Consider the following 13,098-nt stretch of genomic DNA (forward strand, 5'->3'; position numbering starts at 1 on the left):
ACGAGTTTTTCATTAGTGTTAAGATGTGTGCAGATACCAAGACGGGATATCAGTCACGACCAAGCTAGAAGAAAACATTGGTTATAGTCCAAACGAATTTGAGCACCAGGAAACTGATACGATGGTATCTGATACGGGGATAGTGCCGGGGACAAGGACAATTCCGGGGACACAAGCTGCCAAACACCATCAAATGGTTGTTAAGGCACTATGAGCGGAAGTGGGGGTGAGGCTCAAGGATAACACACGTATGGGGAGCGTCACAGTTGCATGCCAATATCTTTAGATCACATGATGCCCATAATGTGTTTGGATTGGGCGGGAAACAAATTCTAGCCTACCGAGTGCAACGCAACGATAACGGAGAAAATAGAGATCTATTGGTGAAGCTTATAAAACAGGGTACATGTGACTGCACTACACTGTAGCACAGACGGTGTGGGGGGAGGGACAATTCTTTTAGCAAAGGCTTTAAAGTGACTTGAAATAGTGAGAGGTTAGCAGCTTAGTCCATATAAAGTCCTTGCAACAGTCTCTGTCCTTCCGCCATATTGTTCTATTCCTGGATCCAACGTGAGGACTCGCTCTCGTCCGCTCCCTCGGTTCTGCCGTCGGCTCCACCGGTCACTTCTGTTCCTACTCAAAACCCTTTCACGACATCCCATAATCCCTCTTTAAAAATAAAAACAGTCCACGCCCACACTTGAGAAGAGGCGTCCTACCCACATCATTCCGTTATCCTGATAAAATCGTTAACGTTACAATAATAACGAAAAAAAAAAAGAACGAAATTGACAACACTAAAAAAAACCAAAAAGTAAAATAAGGACAATTAGTGCTGAACGAGGGGAAATGAGCGTGAAACCTAACGAGGGAGAGGGGGTAAAGTTATTAGAGGTCTGCTTATCAAACACAACATAAAAGTACTTGGGCCCTCTTGGACACACCCAAGGCCACGCCCTCCCTCTGTAAAAATTTTAAATAAAACCAAAAAAAACCCTAGAATTACGGTTGAAACCTAAAACCTATAAAACTCTGGATCAGATCCTAAGGTTCTCGCTATGTCAGAAACAAACCAAATAAAAAGCCCGTTCTCAGTAACTCGGGGGCGGAGATTAATAAATACATGAACTTCTAGTGAGCCTTTAGGGGCAGCTCCAGCAACATTCACTATGACACACACACACACCCGGAAACCGAGCAGCAAGTTGTTAAATCCAGTGGAAGTGAGAGGAGGTTTCCTGTCTCTGTTTGGGGGTCTCATCCCCAAGGGAACACAGTCACTGGCTCCTCGGGGGAGGAGCTTCCAGTCCTATGGGCAGAATTGGCATCTATAATTCATACAGGGTCCCTGTTATTTAACTCTGAGGGTCCTGATGCAACTCCTGAATAGAAGGGATGTGGAGAAACATATTCCAGCACCCGGCTGCGACATCGACTCTGCTTCACGCCGGTGGCCCTCGGTGACCTCCCCTTATCCCTCCCCCCTTGCCAGAGTCTAGATATAGGGGTACTGATTGACCTTAGGTGGGGTCAGAGGGTATCCAGTGTAGACGGTAGAGGTTGGGGAGGCAGGGATGTAAGTCTGGTGAGCAAACTGAGCCTGGTAGTGGCTTGGGTGGAGGCTAGGAGAAGGAAGTAGCCGTGCTGCCATGCTGACTGGCACAATGTTGGCAGGATACGCAGCATGTCTCGCAGAGCCTTGTGATGCCACTAAGTGAGCGATGGTGCCACTGGAACCCAGAGCCGCCGGGGCAGTGTATGTGTAGAGGTGAGGTTGGCTCGGTAGGTGAGCGGTGGCAGCCAGATGTGGGTGTAAAGCTCCGTGGCTGGGGCTGTTGTGCGGGAAGGAATAGGGTGCCTGGGCGAGGGTCGGCGCAATATAGGCTTGCTGCCTCCGGTGACTGCCAGTTCGCTCTGTGCTGATATGCTGAGACACCTGCAAGAAAGGAGAGGGCGCTGTTATAAAGCACTGGCCAACTGTACAGCCTTAAAGGATAAGTAAACCTTTAAACAAAGTGAATGTAAAATTGATGAGAGTGCTAGTCTAAGCACTTTTGTCATTTACATTCATTATTTATTTTCTTTTAATTCCAAGATATTCAGGGATACATGTGCTGTTAATATGAATGAATTTTGTTCCAACAGCGCCACCTGCTGGTCAGTTTCTGACCAGTCTGACCACCAAGTAGTCAAGGAAGTTGTCAGGAGAAAGAAAGAGGCTGCTCTGATGTTCTTCTGCTTAGGAAAGATTTGAGAAAGGTTTCTAATTGTTTTCCTAAGCAGAAGAACATCAGAACAGCCTCTTTCTTTCTCCTGACAACTTCCTTGACTACTTGGTGGTCAGACTGGTCAGAAACTGACCAGCAGGTGGCGCTGTTGGAACAAAATTCATTCATATTAACAGCACATGTATCCCTTAATATCTTGGAATAGAAAGAAAATAAATAATGAATGTAAATGACAAAAGGGTTTAGAAAAGCACTCTCATCAGTTTTACATAAACTTCTTTTAAAGGTTTACTTATCCTTCAACTATTTGTGCTACACAGGACGAGTGTTAATATTAAACACTCCTGGCAGATGTACAAAAAAAATTGAGCTGTATTAAACCACCAGCTCCAACTCCCAGCAGCCTGGCTTTGGGCGCTGCAGGATAGCAGACTGGAGATCTCCAAAGCAAACATTAAACACATTTAGAATTTATAAGCCAAATAATAAAGTATTGTTTGGAGAATTGGAATTGGAGAATTGAGGACAGCTTGAATCCCATTGGCTTTCACACCAAGGTGCCCCGCCATTCCTTCTCCTCACCTGACTGAGATTGAGCGGCTGCTGCTGGAAGGAGTGTCCTGGCGCTCGAGATTGCCGATAGGCGACTGTGCCCGCGGAACTGGCAGACGAATGAGAGGCAGATGCCACTGAGGAGGACAATGACTTTGCTTTGTATATTTGGTGGCTGGTGGTGTCTGCGTAAAGATTAAGCACAAATAAAACAAATTTACTCCCTTTAAACATACCACAATTTGCTGATTGGTTTGAACTTACCCATCTATACGAATATGTGCAACACAGAGCATTGCGCGTTCTCTGAATATATTTTAATTCAAATTATACATATGGAGAGGAAGTGTGCCAAATAAGTGAAATTCCCTTAGACTAGTACCCCAGAAATACTATTGAAGGGTTATAGACTATTTGTGTGTTCGCTCTATATACATATCCTTCTCGTGTATATGTATTAGAAATACTACATTTTGGAGGAGGTGAAATTGTAAGCTGGTGTCCATTATTGATCTGTAGACAGATGTACTTGTAATTAGATGGTAATTGAATTCTATATTGTGTGCACTAGATACAATATCCGTTCTCATGTTATACTTATATAGCTAAGTATGTCGAGGAAGGAACCATATGGTGCGGCGATATGGAGATTCCCAGTAGACTAGGTAGCAAGATAATGTATGTATAGTCTTATATGTGTGGCCTCAGAATATCGGCTCTCGTGTATAATTGTTGTATAGTAGTACAATTATCCGGGGAAGAGGTAGGACTGTCAGTGGTGCCATAATTCAATCCTTAGAGCAGTACTATTATTGAGAGGATAGGTAGATACTTATTGAAGTGCCCAAGAACATATCTTTCTTGATATAAGTTGTATTTTATATACATATGGTGGGAGTCATACCAGATAAGGACACAGATATCATTTAGATCAATAATAGCCACATACACACAACCCACAAAAAGTGTAAATGCGTCTGAAAAATTCTACCAACGCTGAGCTGCTTCTCTTTCAACATTCTGCTCAGGGCCTTCAGCTTGGCTCGAAGGTCTAAGAGGCTGCGCACGATATGATAATAGTAAGTATCGGTGGGTTAGGGGCCTGGGCAAGCGGTTATAACTGCCTGACATGTAATCTGCTCTTCACTGATCTAGAGAAGTGTAAGTCCCCCGGCTGTCATATGTCTGGTGGACTCTGCCATGTATACGGAACATAACTGTGGTGTTGCTTGAGGAATCAGAGATGGGCGAGTCGTGGACCGTGATGCAGCTGATTACGTTCCTGCGCTGTTTGGGGAGGCTGGAGGGACAGGGGTTACAAAACTGAATTTAACAAAAGCCCTACCAGGGGGATCACTGTAGTTTTAATGCGGCAATATGTCTTGTGTGTTACTGGCCCTTTAAATTTTCCAAACATGTTCAAAGAAGCACCATGATTAGGTCGATTCCTATGACCCCTTTTATTTTCACTGCATGCTTCTCTTTTATTTGTCTCTGTTCATTTGATCAGGCCTTTCCCCTTACGTCGGCCCATATCGGAGCAGGAGAACAGAATGTACCACGGAAGTAGTGTGACGGGGGTGGCAGCATGTGATTCTATTTGCTGCCAGACATAATATTATGCACGACGAGGGGCCCGCTATTACCCCCGCAGACAGGGAGGATTAGCAGCAGACGCTCATTCTTGCAGGAGGGGCCCGGCACACTCTGACCCCCATCATCCCAGCCCTCCCACCCACTTCCGACCCCGTGCTGACTTGTCCAACGCAGGTAAGAGAGCGGCTGGGGCAGTCCGGGCCTCCCTGCAACTACTGGGTCTGCTTCCTCTATAGTTACTTCTATAAAGGGCTCCTAAACCCCAAAAAAATACATCTGTCTGGTGGTTGATGACTTTTCAAACAAATGTAGTAGAAGCCAACGGATTCACAGACCTGGAGAAGAACTGGCTTCCGCTACATTGTTTCAAGAGTCAGAACCAGTGAACAGAAAGGGAGAATGGGAATTTGACGAGATTTACGTTTGCACTGTGAAGTTTGTATTCCTTTAAAGGATAAGTAAAGAATTGAATGTAAAATTGATGAGAGTGCTATTCTAAGCACTTTTGTCATTTACATTCATTATTTATTTTCTTTTTATTCCAAGATATTAAAGGGATACATGTGCTGTTAATATGAATGAATTTTGTTCCAACAGCGCCACCTGCTGGTCAGTTTCTGACCAGTCTGACCACCAAGTAGTCAAGGAAGTTGTCAGGAGAAAGAAAGAGGCTGATCTGATGTTCTTCTGCTTAGGAAAGATTTGAGAAAGGTGCTGCTTGCTCAGAAGAGGCCAATTCCCATGACAGCACAAGGCTGAGCAAGACAGAAGGCAAATATCTGCTATTTTTCAATGATTACATTATGTTGTTATGGCAACCAAAGTTTTTTTAGAGTGATGGAAGGGCATCGGATGTTATACCATAGGAAGGTAATCAGGATTCAATGGTATATATCAGCGGGGGTCGGAGGAAGAGGGAGAGCTGGGAGACAGGGTGCAAGGAGAGAATTTAATGGGGGCAGCCATTCAAGCACAGGATACACAGTAGATAACAGATACGGTCTGAAGAATCCCATTGTATACTACAGAGCTTATCTGCTGTGTATCCTGTGCTTGGATGGCTGCCCCCATGGCTACACAGCAGCTTGTTTATATAAACTATAGTAGTACTTATCTGTTATTTACTGTGTATCCTGTGCTTGAATGGCTGCCCCCATGGCTACACAGCAGCTTGTTTATATAAACTATAGTAGTACTTATCTGTTATCTACTGTGTATCCTGTGCTTGAATGGCTGCCCCCATGGCTACACAGCAGCTTGTTTATATAAACTATAGTAGTACTTATCTGTTATCTACTGTGTATCCTGTGCTTGAATGGCTGCCCCCATGGCTACACAGCAGCTTGTTTATATAAACTATAGTAGTACTTATCAGTTATTTACTGTGTATCCTGTGCTTGAATGGCTGTCCCCATGGCTACACAGCAGCTTGTTTATATAAACTATAGTAGAGTTTCTGAAGCAAACACACCAGTTATACCAGTGCAGGACAACACTAAATTATATTGTCATTCCTTTAAAACACTTTCATTTATTGGTGTTACTGTTCCTTTAAATACTATTTTACAGGTATAAATGGGTACATTTTGCTCACCTGGGTGCCACGTGCTTCTGCTCTTCCTCCTCATCTGTATCACTGCTGATGGTGATAACGCTCACAGCCGGACTGGGTGTGTCAGGAATGATGATTGTCTGACGCTGCTGCTTGTGGGGCCCTCCCACGGCACTTTCCCCCCATCCACAGGTGATAGAGGGGACACAGGGAGCAGTGTTCTGGGGCACAGAGCAGCGAGGTGGGGTGTTTTCTTTCGCCCGTTTCGATCGCTGGGGGGAGTTCACCGACTGAGAGGAGGTCACCTCATAGGCAGAAACATTCCTGCAGGAGAATAAAGGGAAAATATGAACTGGATTTAAAGGAGAACTAAAGCCTAACTAAAGAAGTAGGTAGAAATGTTGTACATGATGTTTTGTACTTCTGTACCAGCCCAAGGCAACCACAGCCCTTTAGCAGTAAAGATCTGTGTCTCCAAAGATGCCCCAGTAGCTCCCCATCTTCTTTCCTGCTGATTCACTGTACATGCTCTGTGCTGCTGTCACTTACTGAGCTTAGGGAGCCACTCACAATATACAGTACACATAGAATAGAAATGTCACAATATAAGGCTGATTAGTAATTAATACACATAATTACTACATGGCAGCACAGAAACCAGTGCAATTAGCATCAGAATTGAATAATCAGCAAACTTGTAGCATCAGCTTATATTACAGCCAGGGAAGCTCATTTTCTGCTGGATAATTAGTGACGAGCCCTAAGCTTAGCTTCTCAACAGCCAATCAGAGCCCACTGAGCATGTGAGTGTCACAGACACTTTCCAAGATGGTGACCCCCTGTGACAAGTTTGAAGTCCTGGATCATTGCTGCTATTGACAAGCTCAAACTTTAGCCTCGTGCAATAAGTTCACTATATAAAATATAACGTTTTTAGCCATATTCATTTTTAGGGTTTAGTTCTCCTTTAAAGCAGCAACGCCAGGATTTATTTCTGAGATACAACCCGGATACTAATAGGGGACGAACCTGGCTGAGGAGTGATGCTTCTTGCGTGACGAGGAGGATGAACTGGTCGGCTGTTGCCTCATGACGTGAGCCACGCCCACATTCAGCGGCTGCGCAGAAGGCAGGGTCATGTGACCGGCGAGGAGAGTCGGCTGCTGCATGATGGGATTGTAGTGGGTATTCCTAAAAGAAACAATTACGTATCAGGTTCTATAGGGATAACATGTTGCACCCAGTAAATAAGTGGTGCCCAATATCATTCACCAACACTAATAATGTTGCCCAGGACTTACCTCCAGTCAGCCAACTGCTGGGCGCTTGCCATGCTGTCTGGGATGACTGTGGCATGCTGAACTGACGTATGAGTGGCCACACCTGCGAGTTGTTGCCAGGCCGGTGGAAGAAGGATCTGCTGCGTGCCACTGGGCCAAGCCTGCTGTTGGAGGAAACAATAAACTGTCAGATCCAAATCACACATATACACATTGGTAGGACCTAACCATAATGCGCTATCAAGACAGGTATGGGATCCGTTATCCAGAAAGCTCCGAATTACGGAAAGGCCGTCTTCTATAGATTCCACTTTATCCAAAAAAAAAAATCCAAATTTTTCAAAATGATTTCCTTTTTCTGTGTAATAATTTGGGTTGCACCGAACCCAGGATTTGGTGCGGGATACGGCCTTTTTCAGCAGGATTCGGGCAAATGCTTCTTCCCGGCCGAACCGAATCTAATATGCATATGCAAATTAGGGACGGGGAGGGAAATAGTGTGATTTTTTTTTGTCACAAAACAAGGAAGAAAAAAACTTCCCATAGTTGCACATTGCAACTAATCACAAGGTAGTAATTAATAGGGATGCACTGAATCCAGGATTCGGTTCGGGATTTGGCCAGGATTTGTCTTTTTTTTCAGCAGGATTTGCATTCAGCTGAATCCTTCGGCCCGGCCGAACCAAATCCGAATTTGCATTTGCAAATTAGGGGCGGGAAGGGAAATGGAGTGACTTTTTGTCACAAAATAAGAAAGTCATTTTTTTCCCTTTCCCACCCCTAATTTGCATATGCAAATTTGGATTTGGTTCAGTACTGCGCCGAATCTTTCGCGAAGGATTCGGGAGTTCGGCCGAATCCAAAATAGTGGATTCAGTGCATCCCTAGTAATAATACAACAGTAGCTTGTACTTGATCCCAACTAAAGATATAATTAATCCTTATTGGAAACAAAACCAGCCTATTGGGTTTATTTATTGTTTATATGATATTCTAGTAGACTGAAGGTATGAAGATCCAAATTACTGAAAGTCCATCTCCCATAGGCTCCATATTAGCCAAATAATCCAAATTGTAAAAAATGATCTCCTTTTTCTGTGTAATAATAAAACAGTCGCTTGTACTTGATCCCAACTAAAATATAATTAATCCTTATTGGAAGCAAAACCAGACTATTGGGTTTATTTAATGTTTATATGATTTTCTAGTAGACTTAATGTATGAAGATCCAAATTACCATAATCTGGAAACCCCAGGTCCTGAGCATTCTGGATAACAGGTCCCATACCTCCATACATATATATTTATACAGTTGCCTACAGGTGGGAGCTGCCCCAAGTCCCCCACTTCTTTCCACCCCAGCTTGTACCTGTGTCAGGAGCCCAGGCTGGATCTGCAGAGCCTGAGCACCAGCCGTTTGAGTGACCAGCGGCACAGTGTTTTCCATTCGCACCGCGTACCCGCCAAGCTTGGAAGGAGTGGTCTGGAGGCCTGAGAGCGGGAGATGGAATGTTATATCACACATACCCCCCTGAGACAGCTGATGTCCCATAAAAACACTTATAATGAAAGGTCAGTGAAAGAGCTTACCCTGGAATGCCGGCGGGCACACGATGAGAGCCTGTTGGAAGGGGTCCGCTCGGGCACATATTTGGGCAGTTCCGGTCTGAAGAGGCATGCTCCTCTGGGCCACCGCCGCCATGGATGCAGCCGTAGGCTAGAAAATATTGAAGCAGTGAAGGTTAGCAGGATAGAAAGATTTGCAGATAGAAAGAGAACGGCCTGGGTTGCAAAGCATGATGGGAGAAACATGGCAGGGTGTCTTCCCCAAACAGCTACAGAACGACCTGCTCGAACGCAGTCAGCCAAGTGTAGTGTAAAACCATTTTTTTATCCAGTTCAAACAGAATGCACAATTGCCTGCGCCGCATTAAGGGGACTTAACAATAACATGATTTTTATGGTGTCATTTTTATTTCTAAATTACACTGTTTTCACTGCAAATAATTCACTGTACAATATAAAATGTCATTCCTGAACCAGCAAGTGTATTTAGTTGTAATATTGGTGTGTAGGTGCATCTCAGGTCATTTTGCCTGGTCATGTGCTTTCAGAAAGAGCCAGCACTTTAGGATGGAACTGCTTTCTGGCAGGCTGTTGTTTCTCCTACTCAATGTAACTGAATGTGTCTCAGTGGGACCTGGATTTTACTATTGAGCGCTGTTCTTAGATCTACCAGCCAGGTTTATCTTGTGTTAGGGAGCTGCTATCTGGTTACCTTCCCATTGTTCTGCTGGGGGGGAAAAGGAGGGGTTGATATCACTCCAACTTGCAGTACAGCAGTAAAGAGTGATTGAATTTTATCAGATCACAAGGCACATGACTTGGGGCAGCCGGGAAACTGACAATATGTCTTGCCCCATGTCATATTTCAAAATGAAATATAAAAAAAAATCAGTTTGCTCTTTTGAAAAATGGAATTCTGTTGAAGCAGCACTATTAACTGATGCGTTTGAAAATAAAAGGGGAAGACTGCACTTCCCCAGTGATGCAACTACCCAACAGTGAACTTCGAGGGTCCTAGAAATCACCTGCTTCCCTTCCCTGCACCCTGCGTGCAACCATTCTGTCAGATCCAAATCAACCTAGTACAATTACTAGGGATGCACCGAATCCACTGTTTTGGATTTGGCCGAGCCCCCCAATCCTTGGCGAAAGATTCGAACCGAATCCTAATTTTCATATGCAAATTAGGGGTGGGAAGGGGAACACATTTTTTACTTCCTTGTTTTGTGACAAAAAATCCCACAATTTCCCTCCCTGCTCCTAATTTGCATATGTAAATTAGGATTTGGTTCAGCTGGGCAGAAGGATTTGGCCAAATACGAATCCTGCTGAAAAAGGCAGAATCCTGGATTCGGTACATCCCTAAAAATTACGCCCGGTTTATTCCTTCTGCCTGAGCCGTAACAGCGGAGTTAGGCTGCAATTTGTTTGTATTTATTATTTCCCAGTTGTTATAGTTTTAACACTGTGTGTCTAATAGAATAACAAAGCCACCATCTTGTGCTGTTCTGAGAGACACTTCCTGATCACCTGACAGGAAGTAACGCAGGCTCTAACCCTTAACAGGAAGTGGAAAAGACACTGCCCTGCCCGTTCATTGGCTGAGGTCACCTAGCAGGTATGTCTGTTCTTTGTTTGTTTGTGTGTGAGGACATGTTCATTTCCCGGCGGTAAGTATACGCTGAATAGAGGAGCCGCCATTGCCTGAGGGGGAAGACGTCTCCTCTGCTCATGAAAACCTCCTTAGGAAATATGTTCAAAGTCTGCCCATTTCAGGCCATTCCCTACCTGACTGTGCACAGTGTTGAGCTGGTTGCTGAAGGTCATAGTGAGGTTGGTGGACGTACTCGGGGCAACGTGAGTGATGAAGGGGGTTTTGCTGTGGTTCACAGTGTCGTACAGATTCACCCGCCGCTTACAGATCTCCATGTTCTGGAAACACGACTTGACGCTGCACGAGGGAGGAAAGAGGCAGAGCAAGAGGAGAAGGAGGGCAGGAACGCGGCCCAGACAGTTGGAGGAGAACACAAGTCCGACGAGAGATGGAGAGGAATGAAAAGCAAACGATGGGGGAGGAAAGAGAGAGAGAGAGAGAGATACACACCGTTAATGGATGCCAATGAGATCACATGAGGAAGAAATGAATAGTCACAAATTTGAAGAACGATGCGGTAAACCTTCCGCCCAAGAGACAGACCCTCCAGTCTGCCGAGCTCTTGCCACCTACAGACTTCTGTTTTTATTCAGGTGCTATACATTGTACCCCTGACTTAAAGAGGCGTTCACCTTTAAATTAACTGTTGATGTAGAGAGGGTCAGTATGATGTAAAAATGGTTTTTCATTTTTGTTATTTGGCTTTTTATTCAGCAGCTCAACCAGCCGTCTGGTTGGTAGGGTCCAAATTCCCCTAGCAACCATGCACTGATTTGCATAAGAGACTGAAAAATGAATAGGAGAGGCCTGAATAGAAAGAGGAGTAATAAAAAGTAGCAATAACAATAAATGTGTAGCCTTACAGAGCATTTGTTCTTTAGATGGGGTCCATGAAAAAGAGTCAGAAGAAGTAGGCAAATGGAAAGAGTCAGAAGAAGTAGGCAAATAACTTTAAAAGTTAAATAATAAAGACCAATTGAAACGTTTTGTAGAACTGCCCATTCTATAACATACGATAAGTTAACTTAAAGGTGAACCACCTGTTTAACATGAACTTAAAAAAAAAGCATTCAAACATAGAAAAACAGCAACTCGCTCTCTCTTGTTGCCATTCTCCTGCCATAGACTCCTTCAGGTCTGAGTCTGACCCTAAAGCTGGCCATAGACGCAAAGATCCAAGCCAATTGGAGAGACCGCACACCTCACAAAACCCAAGCAGCGTGTACTGGTGCTCGGTGGTAGGGGAATCGGCAACCACCCAGCCAAGCACTGCATTGATAAAATTGCAAGGGCTTGCCCTGCTAACTGAATTCCTGTGTGCCAGTGATTTTTCTACGTGCATAGACGCAAAGATAAAGTCATACAAATCTAAGGTTCGTCCGATTTTCGTACCACGTGGCGATCGTCCCAACATTTTTCGTACCATGTCGATCGGTCGTTTAGTCGATCGGACATGTAAGAAGATTTTGTCGGATAACGATAATTTCTCTGCATGACGCTTTTCTGACCATATCAATGGGTGACTGTCACTTCTATCTGTCGAACATCGTCTGATTTGTTCTTTTACTTGTCTATTTAATCTGAATAGTTAGTGGCAGGTCAGAAGATTGCGACGTCCGATCGTTTGTCGGACAAGGCTAAAATCTGCACGTCTATGGCCAGTTTAAGAAATCTAACAATTGGCTCTTGGGTTTATTTGGAGCTGGCAGTTGAAAAGGCGTTCTGCAGGAGTGCGTGCAAACTTAATATACTCAAGCAGGAGGCGTTGCAAATCTTCATTTATAATAAACTCTAAAAAAAAAGTTGTTCACCCCTCATATGCTGCTCTATCTCTCAGCAAATATGCAGCCCCACTTAGAAATAAAGTAGTCCGCTCTAAGATTCGCCAAAATCAACTGGCCCATTGTATCATGCCTGACCAAGAGGGGGAGCAATGAATGCGGACAGAGCTTTTGCAGCAGTGCCATTTTGCAAGGATTTTTGCAAAATTTTATCTCTATCCCCATTCCCAATCCCCTCCCCTGTCCCCCAATCCAGGCCATGAGGAACATTTCATACTGTGAACTATGTGGGAAATCCAAGAGGTGCGTCATGGTGACAAAGGGATGGTTCAGGGTCTCGATCGGGGTTATCCTCTTATCTGCGTCGATCGTCAGCATCTTCTTCAGGAGGTCAATAAACTCCCGCCTGTCCGCTTTCTCAACCAGCATGTCACTCCCCTCCAGATCCGACGCCATGTTCACCTGGAAGATTGCAAGGAAATCAGCGACCCAATCAAAACACAAGGTTGGCTTTATTCTCCTTTCCAAGGGGGAAGTTAACCAATAAAAGCTAAAGGGGAAGTTAATCATACAAATGACTTTTTGTATGATATGCAGAGGGATTCGAACCCTGAACCAAGCCTCTGCACGTAGAAACAGAGCAGCAACCCGATACGCAGTCATAAAAAGGAATGCGACATACCGGGGTTGGAATGCAGCGAAGTGAAAATGTAACTTTAATTATACGCACTAAAATCAAATGGAGGAGATTAAAATCCATTAAAGAGACGATTGTCTTATTTCTTCATAAAATGCGCTATTTTAAAATCAAATTTAAAAATAAAGATGGGTAAAGGCACTGAAAGGGGACACAGCACGAGCTGCACAGAGATGGGTATATGGAGCC

The 13,098-nt window shown here is 44.3% G+C and overlaps 1 protein-coding gene across 1 annotated transcript in view; it reads right to left on the minus strand.

Moving 5' to 3' along the window:
• Positions 1-358: 358 nt before the first annotated feature.
• Positions 359-13,098, minus strand: part of hipk2.S (homeodomain interacting protein kinase 2 S homeolog) — a 46,685-nt gene continuing 33,945 nt past the window's right edge. The window contains exons 6-16 of the mRNA XM_041589020.1: positions 12,490-12,674; positions 10,566-10,728; positions 8,802-8,928; positions 8,581-8,702; positions 7,233-7,375; positions 6,961-7,122; positions 5,974-6,255; positions 3,931-4,083; positions 3,775-3,842; positions 2,814-2,968; positions 359-1,939 (exon numbers count right to left, since the gene is read on the minus strand). Coding sequence (XP_041444954.1) covers positions 1,499-1,939; positions 2,814-2,968; positions 3,775-3,842; positions 3,931-4,083; positions 5,974-6,255; positions 6,961-7,122; positions 7,233-7,375; positions 8,581-8,702; positions 8,802-8,928; positions 10,566-10,728; positions 12,490-12,674 — 2,001 coding nt within the window. The 3' untranslated portion in view covers positions 359-1,498. The remainder of the gene's footprint in view (positions 1,940-2,813; positions 2,969-3,774; positions 3,843-3,930; positions 4,084-5,973; positions 6,256-6,960; positions 7,123-7,232; positions 7,376-8,580; positions 8,703-8,801; positions 8,929-10,565; positions 10,729-12,489; positions 12,675-13,098) is intronic.

Source organism: Xenopus laevis, chromosome 3S (assembly GCF_017654675.1).
Source record: "Xenopus laevis strain J_2021 chromosome 3S, Xenopus_laevis_v10.1, whole genome shotgun sequence".
NCBI lineage: Eukaryota > Metazoa > Chordata > Amphibia > Anura > Pipidae > Xenopus > Xenopus laevis.